This window comes from Scomber scombrus, chromosome 17, assembly GCF_963691925.1.
Source record: "Scomber scombrus chromosome 17, fScoSco1.1, whole genome shotgun sequence".
Taxonomy (NCBI): Eukaryota; Metazoa; Chordata; class Actinopteri; order Scombriformes; family Scombridae; genus Scomber; species Scomber scombrus.
Window position 1 is genome coordinate 10191645 of NC_084986.1, and position 19747 is coordinate 10211391.

The 19747-nt window shown below is 38.6% G+C and overlaps 1 protein-coding gene across 3 annotated transcripts; it reads right to left on the minus strand.

Annotated features, from left to right (window-relative positions):
• Positions 1-399: 399 nt before the first annotated feature.
• On the minus strand, positions 400-19465 carry gpcpd1 (glycerophosphocholine phosphodiesterase 1). Of its 3 annotated transcripts, none has more exons than XM_062436783.1 (20): positions 19164-19465; positions 18812-18905; positions 18168-18258; positions 17944-18025; positions 16503-16578; positions 15534-15575; positions 15051-15174; positions 14544-14784; positions 14238-14400; positions 13998-14127; positions 13742-13796; positions 13563-13655; positions 13132-13209; positions 7543-7582; positions 7327-7385; positions 7100-7165; positions 6861-6997; positions 6495-6630; positions 5774-5934; positions 400-2037 (listed from the first exon to the last, which is right to left on the minus strand). In XM_062436783.1, the coding sequence occupies exons 2-20, from the start codon at positions 18858-18860 to the stop codon at positions 1839-1841; spliced, it is 2022 nt and encodes a 673-aa protein (XP_062292767.1). In that variant the 5' UTR covers positions 18861-18905; positions 19164-19465; the 3' UTR covers positions 400-1838. The 3 variants fall into 3 exon arrangements, with proteins under 3 accessions (XP_062292767.1, XP_062292766.1, XP_062292768.1); XM_062436782.1 differs by having other exon boundaries at positions 17944-18028; XM_062436784.1 differs by lacking the exons at positions 18812-18905; positions 19164-19465 and having other exon boundaries at positions 16503-16745; positions 17944-18028; positions 18168-18192.
• Positions 19466-19747: the final 282 nt, after the last annotated feature.

Sequence of the window (19747 nt, forward strand, 5' to 3'; positions counted from 1 at the left end):
AACATTTTCCTGTCTTCTCAAGTGTTTGAGAACTTGTGGCTAAGGTTGTTGGCATCTTTTTAGTTTATGTGATTTTATGTCACACGCAACTCTCAACAAAATACTGATTATGTTGATTAAAGCTCGGATGTGTTAGTAATTCCTGTTCTGTAATTGTTCAAAACTAGTTGATTAATGGTGATAAATGTAATTAATTTACGGTAGTATCACCCTGAAGATTTTATGCAAAATACAGATAAATTCAGATCAAGAGATCAACCTCTTAGTTCTCAACATAATCACTCTGCATTACTTTATAAGCAAGACGAACCCCCAGCAAAGCAAAACAACTCTAACCCCTAACCCTAAAAAAATCAGGTGTCGTGAGAGAGCAAAAAGTCAAAGATAAAAAAAAGCAAATCCAGGTTTTGATTTTATTTACATTTCAATTTACACACTGTTCTGAAGTGGCAGTAAATATAACACACTGGAGTCATCCATTCCCCCATGTTATTCATACATACAGATATATAGACCATGCATGACTCACTCATGAGGATTTGTAGATTGTGCAATAAGACATATTATACAGACAGAATGGGTTTGCTTTGCTGTGCTCAAAATGCAGCATTATCAATCAATTTTACTAATACACTACTGCAATATTGAAATGATTGATCATTTCAAGCGTAACTTAAGATAATCTGCCATATAAAGCAGACATAAAAGTATGGGTGTTGTGAAGTTAAATAGGCAAGTATATGCTAATTCTGTACAGGAGTCAAGTCTATTCTCATATTTGATAAGTGAGGTACTGGTGACATTGTAAGAAAAGGGGAAAAAAAGAGACATGATTTCCCCCTCCTTAAGGCTGTGGTAAGCATGTGCACTATCGCAAATAAAACATTCTTCTGCTTTTCCTCAATTAGGTAGATAAAACGAATACACACGCCATGTCCTTAACAGTAACAGCTATTAACGAATAACGGTAAGAATTAAAGGGTGCAGAAAGAAGAATCAAGAGCTTTCAACAGGAATTTTATCAGTCGTGTGGGCTTCTTCTAAGTGCTGTAGTCTATCCATCAAGAGGCGACCATTCATCAACAGCATTAGTCATCTCAACGCGCACTTCTTGGACTAAGAGTGGTGCGTAAATGTAACCCAGCAATGGATGTGTTGTGTCCGTGCGTCTCATATCTGAAAAAAGTAGCTGTACTCATAGCTATGTGAGACAATGAAAAGGACAGTTTTCATTGTAGTGGATGGCAACATGCACAAAAAGACATAACAGAAGAAACAGAAAAACAGCAGATCATCGTCCTGGATTATCCTTAACCTGATGATTTACTTAAAAATTGATTTTCCACCTGTAAAATATCATATGCATTACATGCTAGCACTTGCACTATGAACAAATGCAACATATTGGCTAAAAAAATATCAACTGTCAAGTATAATTTCACAATTTGACATTCATCCTCTATTATGAAGCTGTATGAATGGACGTTTTAGATTCTCTAAACAAGCCTTTGTCACACAAAAACAAAAAATTTGCATGGCTGCCTTAATGGTTTGGCAATACACCCACCTCAGCATTAATGTAAAGATTCAAGACAATGGAAAACATCTGTAAATGACTGGAGTGGAGTGGAGATGGTTTGAAATGGTTTTACTATGGTGACCATGCATGAAAACATATCAAATCCTGTCAGTCTTCAATCACTTGATCAATATATACATACATCTAATCTGTCATTTTCAAGCAAAATACATGTTCCAAAAAAAAAAAAAATCAACCGTGGACCTCTTGAGTATATCTCTGCAATGAGGTCCTGTGAAAGGTTTAAGTTGAGGGAAATTTAAGAGGAGCTGAGGCCAGAATCGGACTCAGCACTGCCAGTACGAGTCTTGGAGTCGTTGCAAGGAGCAATGGAGCAGGGAATGGAGTAGCAGGAACAGCTGGAGCTCTTTAGGGTCTCCTCTGTAATAACCTCCTGCATGGAGTGATGCTCCTCTACCTGGAAGATGTTTGGCTGTTCTCCTTTTTCATCACAGATACTAAAGGAAAAGGAGAAGACATCTTTGCAGTTAGATTGGTGGCAGTAGATAATATTCAGTTTACACTACTGTCTGACGAGTTTAAAAAATAAATAAATCTATCAGTCATTGAAAAAACAAAGAAGAATCTTCCTTATCCAAAAACATTTAATTAACAAAATGTTACTCAAAGTTTTAAATTCCACTGATGAGTAGATGGGCTTAGCAATGTGTATGAAATAAACATCACAAAAATCAATAGGAATATTTTTCCTATCTATATACTATATGTCATAATATTACATACTGTATGCAAGTAAGATTTATGGTTTCATTTTTAACTTTTTAAAAACATATTAGATGATAAAAGCAAAACATGGTAGATGAAATGGTAGAAGATCCATGGGCAAGATGCAACTAGTCCAGTTCTGCTCCAACCTATCTAGTAAAAGTATAGTTTAACCATGCATTAGCTCCACACTCATTTTTCATGCATCCATGTTATTGACAACATCATCATTTTAGCTAGAGGGATGAATGCACCGGTTGCCATTTTGACAGTGACATGAACCTTCCTCTAATGAATATGTTTGAATGATTTTTGTGTTACATCTATACATTTAGGGCACCTCACTGTTCTTTTTACTTGCCTGGCATGTGCCACATTTTGTGAAGCAATGCCCAAAGGCCTGTCTTACAACATAAGATTAATAAATTGACAAGTTTACTTTGTGGCTACACTGCAGGTTTATTTGTTTTGTTTGGGTTGGCTTACTTTAACAACCATGTTATGTTCATGCTACCAGCTCAGTCTGCAAGTGTGGCAACATCCTCTCTAGTCAACTATGTAGAAACAAAAGACTAATTTTCTGCTATTATCACAGCTATGCAGGCTCAATTGAAGACCAAATTCAAAGAGATGATTATTTCCTGCACAACAGAGGTACGTTTGGATACAGGTGGTTAAGGTTAAGGTTTAAGCTAAGGATGGGATTAGGGCCAGCCAATATTGACAAATGCAAAGACTGACAGAACCATATGCTAATAGGAAGCTGAGGGTCAGGGTTAAAAAGTCCTGAGTCCTGTTAGCAAGTATGTAAGTAGTAAGTATGGCAAATGAAAAATTTCTGTCAAGCAAAAAAACTCAAAATATTTTCTGTGTTCAACTTTTTTTGATGGGTTAGGCCACTGAAGGCATCACTAAATGAAAGCAGTGCAACTCATTTTCGAAGCCTACAAAGAGCATCCAGTGCAATCACCAAACTGTAGTACAAAGCAGACCGTCCACAGAGCTTAGGTGCAAATAATGGAAAATACTTGTGAAGAATATGCTGTGACATCTGAAAAAACTGCTGAGAGGTGAATAGCTACATGTATACATAAAAGGCTTAAATGGTTTCTCTTGGATCAACGTTATTTGGTACCATCCATCCCATTCACTTTTATTACGTTTACGAGTTTACACACTCAGTATATGTGGTTGACAAAGTGGCTTGGTGCTATTTAACATTTCCTTTTACTTAATTAGATTTAAACTAGGAATTTAAATTTTATATATATATTTCTGGTTCATACAAAACCCAATATGTCAGATAGCACTATGCCATGCACTAATAATTAAGTAATTTATTCAATGTGCCTCTTCTGCTTCAGTAATGAAGCTGATCGGTATTGAGAGTCACACCAAGCAAAAGCTAAAGCTAAAGAGGCATTTCAAAGCTTATCCAAAACAAATCATAGCCATTAAAAAAAAAAAAAGATGTGGCCTAGCGATCGGCCAGGGACAGCGAGGGAAATGATAAAGAAAGCAGTTGACCAATCAAAGAAATGTATTCAAGGAAACTTTGGTATTTTTCAACCTGGACTCAATTTTCCATCATTTTGTGTTTAAGTGACTAATGGGGATCATTTTTGAAATCGGTCCAGCTGTGTCATTGTACTTGTTTTTGCCACTGACAGACTCAGATTGTTGTTTTAAGTGTCTGACAAAATTATGGAAAGGTGCATAAAGAGAAATAAATTGATTTGTCTTTACCTTTCGATCGATCCGGTCTGTTTTTTTTGTAGCCATGTCTAATCAAGTCTTATTCTGAAATCTTGTGAGAGTTGTTGTGTAAATTCACGGCTGATTATTTAACTGATTTTGACAACAGCTTAACTCATGAGATTTCAGAACGAGACTTCTCCTTGAGCTAGACTTGATTAGACACAACAACAAACAGACCAGATCGAGCAAAAGGTACAGAAAAAAAGTTTTATATCTATGTATGGTCCTTTCCATAATGTTGTGAGACACTTATAATAACAATCTGAGCCTGTCAGTGGCAAAAACAAGTACAAGTGCTGTCTCTCAGTACTGGACCAGTTGTCCCCATTAGTCACTTACACACAAAAAATAATGGGAAAATAGGGTCCAGGTTTAAAAAATACTGAAGTTTAACTTTAAGTACAATCCAAGTTATTTAAAATCTTATAAGATAAATCAATAATTGCCACAGAAACATAAAGCTCTGTAGTATTTAAGTCTAGAAAAGTCAACCGTCTTGTATCATTGTCAAGGGCCATTACTTTGTTCATGCTGCATATTGATAAGTAAGATATGTGCTTTCAGGCAGTATTTAAAGGGGGGAACAACAAAAACCAGCAAAAGGCAAATTAAAAAAAACACAGCCAGGAACCAGAAAGACATTACGGGAATCTGGAGATGACACGAAGCATTCACAAATTCTGTAAGAAAGAGGCAAAGTTATAACAACAGCCTAGAGATGTAAAATTATGTTACGATTTGAGATGTTAAAAGAAGGACTTTTGGATTATACTATACATATAAAGCTGATGGACAGATTTCTGCAGGGTATGTAAAGGTCTGAGCCAAAGGTCAAACATAAATGTAGAGCAAATGTCACGGTGAGATGAAACACAGAACAGAAACGGCTGAACAAACAGCTGAGTCGAGCGAAACTCTCACCCTAATAGCAACCCAAGCTTTATGTAACAGCACTGTGACACGCAAAATGTTCGATGCATAATCAAACCGTCCTCATCAACAGCTGAGGTAGGTGCCAAGTAATGGACATGTCTGCCAAATGTCTGCTTATATAATGTTGACCCTGGGAAAGATAGTTGCTGATAAAAACAGGCATTGTAATCATTCAGTGGTGTGACAAGGAACAGTGTTGTGAATGCTTGAAAACTCTGGTTTGGCTTCAGGCTGACAGAGACACAACAGCACAGGGTGTGCCTGAAAGTCTGCGGTACAGGGTGTAACTGGCAGAGCTTGTAGCTAAACACACAATTATGTGAATGATATTATCAACGGAAATATCCAGAAGGTGCAAAGTAGTACCTGACTATTTGATTAGATATAAATGCTAAAAACATGCTCTACATATTTTTCTCATTTGATGAGATTAGTGTGTGCCGCACAAAGAAGCTTTTAGCTGATCATTAACATTAGATGTGAAGCACAGATATGGTTGTGTTTACGTCTGTGTGTTTTTTATTAAGCATGTGATGATGTGAAAATTTCATGTCAAAAAAATAATCATGCTTATGCTTAAATGCTTTTAAATAGCCCTAAAACATACCGGAATCCCTTTACATTACATTTTCATTTTTATTGCATCATCAAAAAATCTACTTATAAACCTGATATCCAATCATTCACATTTTGAGCCTTTGTAGTCTACAGTAAAATATTTGAGGTCATAAGGAGCGACATGGCAGCCACAGAAAAGCAGGTTGCATTTCAACCCACCTATCATAGATGAGCCCATCAATTCCTTGCTCCCTCAGCTTCTTTCTGTTCTGATGGTCGTTGTTGTCCTCTCCCCAGCTGAACACCACCAGACCTTTAGCCTGGGCCTCTCCAATGTAGCTAAGGTGCTTTAGCAGTTCCTCAGTGTGGGCACTGATTCCCTAAAAGAGGAGCCGAGGAAGACCAGTGAGAAGAGAGACCCCCACCAGACATATTTTAAGGCATTACAATAAAAAAGAAAAGAAATAGAAAAAAAGTTCAAATAAAAACTGAATCTATTCCCTCAATGCTGTTCATTCTTCAGATTATGCTGCATAAACTGTCTAGAGTTAGTTTTTTCATTTCCTAAAACCACTCAGGATGTTTTGTGATGAAACAGCTGACACAGAACTGTTGTTGCAGACTTGTACTTTATATGAACTCTTGTTTTGACTGACATGACAGGGGTGAGCTATGTCTTCATAGCCTTTGCTCAAGGGCGCAGCAGGAGCAGTTTTAAGGAGTTGGAACAAAACATTACAGTGTAAGCCAAATATTTCTTCTTAGTCCTAATCCTAGTAATTAGCAGTTTTAGATACTGAGAGTGAAGAAAATGTTTCAGGTGATACATCCTGCCTTTCTATTGACTTGTCACACTGAGAATATTACATATCTTGTCTAGACTGTGGAAAGTTCTGTAGTTAGTATGACAAATATTTGAATCTCTACAACTATTGCTCACCAGAATGTTCTCGCTCTGGGCAAAGCTCATGGCGATCTGAGTTGTCTGGCAGCGGATGTCCATTAGTTCAGGATACTTTTCTGAAATTCCCTGGGTCAGGAAGAGGATGGGGTACTTGTTCTGCTTTTGACGCACCCTGAGGGGAACACGTTAAAAAGATGTCAAAAAAGCATTTCACATACATTCACAAATCTCTCTGCCAATCTTTGAAACCTTTGAGTAGTAGAGAGGAAAACTGAGCTTGTCATGCTGATCAACATCTGTATACTAAATAAATCAGGCCAATAATTGCATCACCATGTAAGGTTATTGAGTTTCTTAGTAGTATGCAGTTTCTACACCCTGATCAAATCGGGGCAAACTTACATGGTGCAGATATCCGGGTCGAAACAGGAGAAGACAATGCGTCTTTTGCCGCCTTTCTGCAGAACACAGGACAGGATGGTGTCGAGGTAGGTGTTCATGTTGAAGTAGGATGGCAGGTTGCCGTCCCATGACCCATCCTATCAATACAAGGCAATAATGAAATCACTTTACTGTGAGGAGAACATATTTCACGATGAAACCAACCACCAAAATAACTATTGCGATACACTGATAATCACCTTCATCTGGCTGATCCATTTGAGCTCAATGTTGAAGCCCACATGCTCAGGAATCGCTTGGAAGATCTGTAAAAGAAAAAAAAACAAACAGGTATTTTATATAGATTTGTTGGACAGTGCCATTAAAAGGGGGGCAAGTGGATGGAGTTTATTGCCCTAATGAAGGTAAGGGCAACAACTTATACTGACTACTTAAGATATTTAATAATGATGATCAAGTCTTTAACCTGTGAGAGTGAGGGGAATGGCTGATACTCGTCAATTTCTTCTTCATCGTCCAGCAGATCTGAACAACAAACAAAAAAACAGTTACTTTCTGACTTTCTGTACCATGAGAGATATTTATTCTCAGGAAAGGAGAAGACCATGATTTTTATGATTGTTCTTGTAGAGGTCCAAACACTTTCTAGAAAAGAACCAAAACACAAACAATATGTCCATACCTTTGTGATCATTTCCTTTAATCGCAGTGGCGTGAGCCAGCTGTGCAACAAAGAAAGCATACATTAATTAATTAGAAATCAATGATTACATTACAACACACTGTGTTACTTATTCAATGTTAAGTGGGCCATAGGGATACTTCAAAGTTATAAAATGATCTACTTAGTTTCCCCAGGTAATGCTTAACGCCTAGCATAACAAAGCAGGCGATGATTCACACTCATATAGCCACACATACCACAATCATGTATACTGGGAGGTTTGCATAACTTCAGCAGATTATCTTCAAAGGATAAAAAGCTCCTTCTCCTGTTATGTGTGGTGGAAGGATGTAGTCATGAATAGCTAGACTAAGATTTAGATTTGTAAATTGGATTGAAGGGAGGTAGAAATGGTAGGGCTTGTTTTTTGATTCATGATTTTTCTGTTTGTATTTTGTGAGGCAATAAAAAAAAATCTAAATGTTGCAGCCAGAGACTCAAGCAGATGCAGGACTCATGTAACCAGCAACGTCTTTATTTCTGTACTTTACAACTAAAACAAAAGCAGTATCTGTTCACTTATTTTCCACCAGCATGCTTTCTCCGCAGCTAAAATCTACCTTCTTTACCTTCGCATTTGATCTTTTTCTTTTCCCAATTATTTCTTTATTTTCATCCTATAAAATATATAATCAAAAGACAAAGGGCAAAGAAGAATGTTTACAGAAAGTTAAGATAAATAATACAAATTTGATCACATCACAGAACATGAACAACAGGTTTCTTTTGTACACAGAATCAAAGCACATTGAACCGGCAAGGCGGATGGTCAGAGGTCCAAAAGAGGTTTGCATGTTCTCAGAAAGATATCCCCCTTATTGTTTATGGTGTAAGTGCACTGTTCCAGCTGTAGTGTTTTGTTCAGAATCTGTATGAACAAATTAAACATTGGAGGTCTTTGCTGTTTCCAGTTGTGGAAGATGAATTTCTTCACGATATATTATTCTAATCCTCTTCAAAGATATGGGGTCTAGTATCCTGCGTCCCATGTGCCAAAGAGGAACCCTATTGGTGTAGCAGTCAGGTTGTGTACCGCCTTCCAAAAGTGTTTTCATTTTCTACATTCCCAGATAATATGGATAATTGTCCTTATACATATTTTACCACGATGTAGAAGATGAGTATGGATACATCTCAGATCTTTTTGCAGTACAATCTAAAGTGGGGTCAAAGAAGAACTATGATGGTCTAACAGCGCACTATAAATCAAAAAGGATTTGGTGATGATGTTGTAGAGCTCTCCAGAATTTCCACTCCTCTCACTCGACAACCCCAGAGATACAGCACACCGACAAACAAAATGATTTATTAACAGTGGATCCTGGAAGGTCTCACAGAAAGCAGCACTCACAGATGGTCGACTTAAGTGCCAAAAACTGTAGCTTCCAAGAGTGCAGGCGATAATTTCTCTCTGGAGGTGTGAGCATTTTGGACGCATAGGCTATTACCTCTGGCTTGTCTTAGCCATGCAAGAAAAGTCTTGAAAATATGACTTATATCAAGACAGGAAGCCCAGAATCTGCCTGACTTTTACTGTGCCAGGGTGTCTTTTTTTCAGAGCCGTATAGGAGTCACTTCTGTTGGGTCCATATTGAAGCCTTCTGTTGACACAATCCTGCCCAAAAATCTAACTCTCGACTTAAACAGTTCACATTTCTTCACTGAGAGATTAACTCCACATTGCTTGTATTGATGTAGGACTGCCCTTAAATGTTCATCCAGGAAAGGCAGGCAGATGTCATCACTAAAACCCCACAGACACTATTCCATACTCATTTAAAATTCAGCAGGCACAGAAGTCAGGGCAAAACAAATCCTTACCCTTTGGTATAGACCCCACGGAGTGATGAGGGCTGTGAGCGGCTGACTGTCCTCATCTAAGAAGCCTTGGGGGTATGCCTTGCCTTGGTCTAGTACTGAAAACCACGAGCCTCCAATGAGACTGTCTAGCATGTCCTGCATCCTAAGAATGGGATGTCTGTCTGGCACTGACTTTCAATTCTTTCTCAGAAACACTATGGGTGATAAGTAAGATGTAAACCCCTGTCAACTCCTTCAAGTCCTTTACTTCTTGATTTAACAGCTTAGGCACAATGATGTAAGTCTTTTGAACTGGTGTCCAGTTTGTTAAGGCAATGTGTACGCAGAGTGAAGGTACACAGCCTACATCACCCTCCTCCCTGAGCATTTCTCTTGCTAGGAACTGTTGGTCACCAGTTCAGTGACCTAATGTGACAGTGGGGCTCCCAAACTTCTCTAATGTCTGTGGTGGGACATTGTGTGTCTGAGCGGTCTTGGCTTGCTTTGTGTTGGTGCTTGTGATGCAGATTGTGCAGCTGCTGGAAACACATTTCTGACACTCTGTGACCCAGGTTGACACATGTGCCCAGTGTGATACTGTGTCCTGTGGTGTTGATCATAAAGACAGCGACAGTGGAAGCGTTACCCCTTTTCACGGTGAACAATACTACTTCAATTGTGGTGTCTTTCTCATATGGATGTTAGACAAGCTCTTGCCAGCCTGTACCATGGTCTCTTCACCACTGGACTGGTGAGAGTGTATTAACTGGATAAAAGTTTTGGCATGCCAGGGTCAATGTAAAAGGCAATGTTCACAATTTATGTGGTGCTAGCACTGGCGATGACACCCTGCTGTTGTTTAAGTTGCTAAGTATTCATTTCCTCTATTACATTAAGCCAATGATAGGATCATCTGAAACAATGGGGTCACTGGAAACCAGTACTGGTGTCCTCCCCATAAATGGTATTTCCATCTGATCGTCAGCAAAGCCAGTTACTGGTACTGGGGGCAAAAGTTCACTTAGTGCTCGTATAGTGCTATTGGGCAGATGTGCAGCTTGCCACTTATCATTTGTTACACTTGCTTGGGCACCTGTATCCCACAGTGCTGTTATTGCTAGATGATCAAAAGATAAATTTCACCATTTTAAGTTTCCCCATCATGTAGATGAGTTTTTTTTCCCTTAACCATCTAAGTGTTGTTCAACTAGTCTGACAGGTCTCAACAACAGTTTGTGCTCCTGTCAACAACTTGTATAAGTCTGAAACCTCCTGTTTATGCTCTGAAGTTTTTTTCACCTGCCATGGAGCTCTGCATCCACTTGACTGCAGTTTCCTTCGTCTCCTTTGTCCTGCCATGTCCTACAGCCTCTCCTCCATGTGTCCTTGCTCTCTGCCATTTGCTTGGAGTTCTGTGATTTGTCAATGCTCTTGGGAGCCAGCACCATCCGTTTCATTTCAGCCATATTTGTTTGAAGATCCCTTACCAGGGTGTACACCTCAGTTTCAGGTGAAGAGTGAACTGCCTTCACTTTTTCCTTGGAGAGCTCTGTGTATACTGGCTTGATGAGGAGCCATGTAAACTGTTTCAAGTGTTTTGGTTGTCTACAGCTCAGCCACACAGGGTTTCTTGATGGTTTCTTTATCTTGTTGAATCCCTCAGCCTGAAAGTGAAATGCTTCAATGACCTTTTCAATCAGGGTTTCATATGACACATCCAGGATATCAAGAAAGGGCTCGATCTGGAATTTCATATTGTCGCTGAGCAGTCCAGTACCCACTGACCTCAGAAACTTCTTTTTGACTAAATCTTCACCGTCATGTTCCTCCAACTCGCGCTCCTTGGATGCAAATAGCAGTCCGTCTTTTAGTTTGATGTCTCCGAGCAAAATATCTTGTATTGACTCTTTTGGTTCTTGAGAAATACTCATCAGTTTTTGGCACAGTTCTGATGTGTCATCTTCTTTATAATGTGCTTTTAATATTGTTTTTGGCTGAAGCAGGTTCAAACCAGTTTTTATTTTAAGCATGTCGCGCAGGTTTAGGTCTGGACTAATGGCTCTTATCACAGCCTCTATGACTTCTGATAGATGCAACTAATATTAATAATAGGTTAAAAACAGATGCTAGTTTAGTTTGTTTCAACTTGAGTCTTCTGTTCATACTTGGGAGCATGGTGATGTTGCCAAAAAAAAAAAGTGTGATGGGGCCAGAAATACAAGCAGCCATGCAATCATTGCAGTTTTGAACAAACCCCGAAACACATTTAGAAGAGAAAACAAAAGCAAATGTTAAAATTATTATTCAGTATATCACTATAATTGTAAAAATTATCCATCACATTTACTGGTTTAACTTTCACCAAATATACTTTGGCTGTGGTTGTGCATGATCACAGCAGATAGTTAATAATTGATAACATTAATGGTGGTTTAATTTAATTTGTGTGTGTCTTTTCATATAGCAGGTGTAAATGCAAAGGCCTGCGGATCAGATGCCATAATCAGATGATGTATCATACAGTACACATGGTAATATACCAGGTGTATAATGAGCCTAAATGGAATGGAGCAATCAGTAATGTAATAACTGTAGTACCACCTGTACTGTACTTTAGCTGCTGCGGCAAGTTAAAATCTCCCTAGCTCATCATTACAACCTGTCTGATTGTCTTTTGTTTTCTGCCTCATCAGACTTCTTTGTAGCACCTTTGGCACGATCCCATTTCTCAGCAATCACTTCAATGGTAAAAAATAATTATATATATATATATATAATATATATTAAAAACATAGGAGTAAAGTTGTAATAAACCAGATTTGTCCCACTATCAAAGCTCCTGGTACTGGTATGAACAGAATCAAGCTTTTAATACGATTATTAATCACAGATGTGCCTTTCTGGTGACGCATTTTCAGTTGAACACTAACTGGGTTCAAAATACAAACTCCAACTTAGGACTGGGCAATATATCAATATTACATTGATAAACATGATATGACATAAGTGTTCCATTGTTTTAAAGGCTGCATTGCGGTAAAGTTATGTAATGTTCTGGACTCACCCGACTGTTCTAGCTGTTTTATTATTTGTGTTTACCCACTTAGTCATTCTATCCACACTACTACTGATTATTCATCAAAAATCTCATAACTATTTTGTGAAAGCACCAATAGTCATTCCTACAATATTTTCGTGATATCGATATTGAGGTAATTGGTTAAAAATATTGTGCCATTTGATTTTGTCCATATCACCAAGCTTTACTCCAAATTTATTGTACAGTCCAAAGTCTTGCACATGTTTGAGCCTAATAGTCGTCCAGGAGACCAAGAACAGGCAAGGGTGAGCAGGAATAATAAGTCAAAATGAGTTGCTGTGAAGACAATGAACTGGATATGCCTTGATGAGTGACTAGTGTTAGGTATGGTGAAGTGCGTCCGATGTTAGTTGCAGCGTGGTAGAGCTGTAGCGGGAAATGCCAACTTTTTCTCAGAATTTCTGTCTTTGTGGCTTGTAAAACATGAATGCATATAGGTATGTCCCTCCCATAGAAAAGTCATTTTTGCATATTGGTCTATTTAAAAGCACCTAGCTCTTAACTAGCTCTGAAGCCTATTTTCACCATGCAGCTTAGCCCTATGGATCTGTCCTCTGGTTGAATGAGAAGCATGCACAGGGGTGAGAACAGATCAAGATAATGTGACAAACCCCTGACAGGCAGGTTTAACCAGCACAGGCTTTTACCTTTAGAAGCTGCAGCTGATCAAAGGTCAAGTCTTTGACTGGCACCTCAATAAGTTCCAGAGAAGTACTGTCTTTTTTCTGTCAAGAGGACAAAAAAAATTATACTAATTGTTTACATTTTTTATGTCCAAAAATATTTCCGCAGGAACACATGGCCAAGGTAGTGTACATTGACTGCAATAAAAAATAAATAACCCACTGTGCTCTATTTCAACTAAAGGATTCAGTCTAAAAGAATGTTGTATATAAAATATTCTAAAAGTGCATTAAACACGTTTCCTACTCATTACTAGAAGACTTGATCATGCAGCATAACTTACATTTTTAACTTAGACATTATCTTTACTGACCATTTTCCTAAATATTTTAAATACTTATTTAAAATTCAACATAAAATACAGAATTGGCACATTTGAACAATTTAAACGTACCTTTTTGGTGGCTATGCAGCATGTCAGATCATGGTAAACAATGGGAACAGCATCTTTGGAGAGGTGAACATCAAACTCCACGTAGGCGGCACCCTAAATCAACACAATCAATACATGACTAAAAGGGCTGAGGCAGAAGTAATGTTATGGGTAAATACTTAATCATCTGATTAACTTACATGTTTAGCAGCACTTTTGAAAGAGGCTATAGTGTTCTCCCTGATTCTGTGGTGCCTGAAAAACAGAAATTTTGAAAAGCTGATAACAGGGGACAGACCACAGGATAGATGTATTCACTTTTCAACATATGCATACAGTGCATCACTCCTACTGAGTGACACACTGTATAGCTGTTGAGCTATTAACTAGTCATTTGGTGGTGTGAGTTCTATACAAATCACTCTATCCTATCCAAAAGCTGTTGTTATGGCTCACTTGGCTGCATGTGAACTGCCAGCTCCTCTGTGGCCCACATCGAGGGTGCTTCTTTTCTTCCAGTACTTGGTGAATGAGGAGCTCATGTCAAATTGCAGCCCCTGGATGGGCCGGATCACCAGGTAGTCCACTAGAACAGAAGGAAACAGGTTTAAGAGAGACTTTCAATTAAAGTAAAAAAAAAACAAACAATAAAAACCTTCACATCATAATCAACCTGTCTTTGGTTCAAGATCTTACCTTTGACTTTCCCGATGGTCTGCCTGGAATTTCGACCCATTATGGGAATTGTGGCTACTCCGATGTCCTTGCCGTTCTCCAGAAAAGAGGAGGAGAGGAGGCAAGCTGTGCCCACTTGGCCAGGAAGAGTGTCCCCGTGGACTACATGCTCACCTAGATCCTCCTGTAAGAACAGATGATTGATTACTACTCAAATAAAACCAGAATATTTAAATTGTGACGAGAATTTCACTTGCATTAGTCAACCAGTCAATATTCCTCTAGCTTATTAAGTTCTATCAGGAGCAGTATTCCCATAAGCATTACCTCAAAGAACTCGAAGATGAGCTCTAGGTTGTCTGGGTCCATCGTGTGGATACTGTACTCAGTCCACTGTGAGGGCTCCAGAGCATACCCACATTCAGGCTGCGAGTGGCGCGACTTATAGCCATTGGCACTGATCATACTGATCTCCAGAGTGCTGTTTATCTTGTGCCATGATGAAGCACTGAGATCATTTTCCTCCTCGTCTTCCTCCTCCTCAATGCCCTCTAATGTTAGTTTGATCCTGGATAGGCAGGTAAAACAAACTGTTAATACACAGATAGGGTCATATTGAGAGCCACATATATTTACAAAAAAGTAATGCATCAAAACATTAATAAAAGATGTAATAAAATTATGTTTACTGTCAAACTGTATGCAGGATTTGTGTTTCACTGTCCTAACAGATGGGTAGGGTAACACTGTAATGATTAGCGGATCCGTCTCGCTTCGCTTTCACATCAAACTTTCTCTGTCTGGTGTTAAATTTGACCGTGGTGTCCTTCCTACCTGAAGCAAGACTTCTTGTATTTCTTCTTAGTGATGGACACCGGAGACGTCCTAGAATAGTGCAGACGCAGGCGAACCTCTGTTTGGCACGTCAGCCACCCAGAGTCAACACAATTCACCCCATCTACAGAAAAGGAGGACACAGACAGGAAGCATTTGTTGAGAATGTATATCCATGTTGTCTCCCATGACTGCTGATCAGAGAACTGGTGGCAGCAACAAAAGCAGTGAATAGACAACCGTTTATCTGTTATAATGAATGACCTCAAAACCTCTGCTGTACAAAAAAAAGAGGAAGTGACTACAATGTTGTCAATAGCAACATTCAATTCCCAAAGGGGCTAAAGTACACCAGAAAGCAATTTAGTTTTACAGTAGTTCCATCTCATGAAGCTTTTAGTAGTTAGTGAAAATTTGAGCTCCCAGATGAACGACTGTACTTAAAGCTATTGTGTTTAGATTTTGTTTTTTAATCCAACTTACTGTGAATTCCAAATTGTCCATCATCAATATTCAGGTGTGAGGCTGCAATTAAGGAAAAGGGAATTAGAAAAAGGAAAGAAGAATCTCAAACATTCAAAAATTAAGGTCAGATCAAACCAGAGCACTTCCAAAGTGAATATCAAAACTCAGTTTCAACTCTTAAAACGAGAAGCAGAATTTAAGCAACTTTGGTTTGCTCTGAATTTGATATGTCTCAACTTCCAAGAGAGTCAACTTAGCAAAAAAACAACAACCCACATTTGATTCCAGTAGGTCTTTCATTGAAACTCTAACATGTCATTAAATGTTAACTTAGCAGCATTTTAATAAAACTCTAAAAACAGACATCTCTGAGTGTAATTCAGACAATAAACCTCATTATTTCAGTGAGCTTTGCTAGAAGGAAAAAAAAAATATATAAGGATGGGGTGACAGAGGTGACAGGCCAGGTTGGAAAAAGTTCATCAAGCGGGGTGCAGACATGGTTGTAACTATTCTTCTTATCAAGCTCATTTTGAATGAGCTTTGTCTGTGTTAAGCCAACACTTTGGTGTTTTGAATTAGACAGATTTACTATGAGAGTTCATGACATCTACTGCACTGCAGTGCTTCCTCTATGGCTAATGATTATTCCAGCAAGTGTTCTCCCTGGTGTTTGACAAAGCATGTGCACACTTCAAAAGAAGCTCCAGAGGCTACCAGTAAATCACAGATGTCATTCGAAGAAGAAACACTGCAGACAGGTTGTGGTGGTATGTTAAAACTGCAGTAGGCAATCTGAACATACACAATGCAAAACCTCCCGCCTGTCTATAACTTTTCTAAGCGTCCTCCTGCCTAATGCTGCACCAAACATGCACTTGCATTTTGGTAAGCAATGGGAGTTGCAAAAGGGGTTTGAATGTGACACACTTTGCCAAACCCAACCACACCAAACATTTTTTTGTTGTTGTTGTTATTGTTTTATACCTGTAGGGCTCATCGTGCGGGCTTGCTGATTGGTCTCCCACATTTTGACTATCACTTGACGGGGACCATCTGCACTCTGTAATTCCAATGTTTAGTTTAATGTTATGGTTTTCAAATTCAGATACATTAAACTACTTTTCAGTCTGGTCTCGGAGTCTTCTTTGGAATAGAGTCAGAGAAAGTAATTAGAGCTGGTATAGTCACCAATCCCCAGCTAGGGTAGGCAGCCACCGTGGGTTGAATCTGAAATATGGATTTGTTAGGGAAGAGAAAAAAAAACATTAAAGCTGCTCTTTATCTGTAAATAAACCACCATCAGGGTTTCCCACAGCACTTTACAGTTTAGGCGGCCGCCTAAGCAACACACGTCTGCCGCCTTAACTGACAAGAGCCTTACTTTTGGCAAGAGCCGCCCCCCTCCCCCCCGGGTCAGAAGGCACCACCACCTTAACTAACACATTTTCTGCAGGAAACCCTGACCATTATACATAGCAACAATGTGTTTGCAGCAACACATTTTGACCTCAACCATATCATTACATCATGATGGAGATGAATACAATATTACACTGTGAATAAAAACAGCAACTTTGTAATAACATAGTCTATGACTTAAAAAAAAAAGTGAATACTGCGGCTACAGTTCATCCAAAGGTGCTGGAGTTTATTCCTTAAATTTTAAGTATGACTCAAAATGCATGAATAAATAACCACACCAAAAAACGCATTTTAAATTGCATCAACTGTAGAAGTAAAGTCAATGATAAGTTTCAGCTCACAGGCACTTCAAGCCAAAGCAATTCACAAAGTGAGGTGCCTCAAAAAAAAAATTACAAAAACATGAGGAAGTCAAGGCAGGGCAGGCTTTTAGTCTCACACAATGAGAGCTCCACCCTTGAAGTAAAAAACAACACACAAACTAAACTAAACTAAAAAGAGAGTCTGACAAATTGACGTAGCAGAAGCTCAGGAAAAGCTCACGTGCATATGTTGGTCTCAACTTCATGGTTTGAGATTAGAGAACGCCAGCTGGCAGTTTGCCCAGGACTGACTGCTCCGCAACATTGACCTCGAGCTATTTCTAAGAAAATAACTACGGATATAGAAATGTGAGATCTTGTCAGCGGTCCGTTCTTTACGTGTGCTTTAAATGTGGAACTTAAAACACACAAGTTAACAAAATCTGTCTCTCTATTTCCTCTTGATGAGCTGTAAAAGGACAGGTATAAATAGACAGCAAAAAACAAACTGAGAAAAAGAACGCACCTGAAATCATCACATCACACACAACAACACTTTTGACAGTAGAGCAAAAGTAAATTTGCAACACATCACACAACCAAATGTACCCATACTTATCTTTGTAAAAATGTATCAGTGTCAAAATAAATGTGTTACTTGTTACTGCTTCACCCTTATAACGACAATAGACTCTGCTCACCTTTGACTCCAGAAAGAAGCCCTTGAAATAGCGGTACTTGGAAACAGTTCCCTGAGGTATAGTGATGGTTGTTGTCCAAGTACTTCTGTCAAGAAATTAACACACACATTGATATTTTAGAGAAGAAATAAAGAAACATGATATCTACTTGCATGTAAGAGGTTTAAAAAAAAAAAAAAAAAAACTTATATCTTTAAAGTGTGCTTTTAATGAGTTTAACCTACCCATCATTTCCATCAGGATGTAAGATCACAGCTTTCTGAGGACTCCAGCTCCCCAAGGTTTCACAGCTACCAGTAACTGCAATCACCTCACCTAAAATTTAAAAAAAATCGTTGTGTTAACCGTTACAGTTTTTAACAACAGTATTTCGATGTTAGAGATGCCTCCTTAACCCTCTTGTTGCCTTCCAATTGACCGTGCCACTTTTGTCCTCCTGGGTCTAAAATGACCTGGTTTGGTTTGACTGTTCATAAAGCATATTGTATAAATGATCATCCAATTCTGTCTTAGGCATTTGTAGCCAACTTCATTCCAACTTATTACCACAGGTTTTACACATATTTGGACAAGGACAACAAGAGGGTTAAACAAAAAAATGCTGGCATGGGCCAAAAAATCTTGCATCTTTGTGTCTTACAAAAGGTGTAAACACTTGGTATATTGAATATGTTCACAATCCTAACCTCCTCTTTTTCCAAGAAGCTAATTAAACTCTTACAAAAGTGTATATGTACACATCAGAAGTCAATTATCATCACAATTATTTAAATATCCTATACTGTTACTAAATTTCACTACATGCCACTTATACATCAAACAAATGGTTAACGGTCATGTAGTTTATCTACAACAAGGACAGACATACCTGGGGATGTTTCTCCTCTGATAGCCAAAGTCACCTCAGTGGTCTCCATGGTTGACACAGGGCACAGAGAAAGAGACTGGCGGTGGGAAACAAGCTGAAAGCACATAAATAGACTGTAAACAACATGCAATGACTGTCTAGTATGTGCAAGAGACAGACTATACACTCCTATGCCAAACGCCTCTCCTGGCTCCCTTGAATAACTTAATCTGTTATCGAAATAGCATCACTGAGTAAACTGACTCATTACTTACCTACCGACAAGTTGTCCATCTCCTAATTCAACATCCAACGAATGTAAAACATGAAAAAAAACAACAAAAAAAAACAAAGTGAAACAACAGCTACTTACTTGATTTTTGGCAGCTGATGTCGGAACTTCAGAGCCTCAAAAATGGAGCAGTCACAGTGATGAACCCGCTCCGACCACCGCTAAGAGAGCCAGTCGATACAGTAAAAACTAACTGGAGCTCGTCTCACCGCTACAGCCATTACTGTCCGTAACGAAGCACTGTGTCGATAGTGAGCTTGAACTTCTCTAAAAATATATATATTTAAAAAAAAATGCCTATAGGATAGTCAAAGCTTCACAACCACAGCACAAGTTTCTGGCGGCGTCGTGGGATGTACTGTCTGAGGTTCAGACAAAGATTGAGCGCTACTAGCAAACATTCAGCTAATTACGTAAACATCAAGCAAACGGAAATGAATGCGCCAGACTTCCGGTGTGTTTTTTCAGCGTAAAAAAACAAGTTTCAAATTTCAGGCTTCAAGTTCATTTTATTTATATAGCACTTTAACCCTCTGACTCATAATTAGTCTCTACATCAATTCACATTCATAAATCCCCAATCAGCCATTAATCTTATGGAAAAAAAGGTATTCACAATCCCTATTTTATGGTCGCGGAGAACAGTTGATAGAATATGAAGAATA

Excerpts from the sequence above, each read along its gene's own strand:
- gpcpd1 (XM_062436782.1), bottom strand. The coding sequence starts at position 18,860 with ATGGAGACCACTGAGGTGACTTTGGCTATCAGAGGAGAAACATCCCCA. Across the intron at positions 13,797-13,997 it reads GGCAGTTCACATGCAGCCAA|GCACCACAGAATCAGGGAGA; the intron begins GTGAGCCATAAC and ends TCTGTTTTTCAG. Across the intron at positions 7,166-7,326 it reads CATTCCCCTCACTCTCACAG|ATCTTCCAAGCGATTCCTGA; the intron begins GTTAAAGACTTG and ends TTTCTTTTACAG.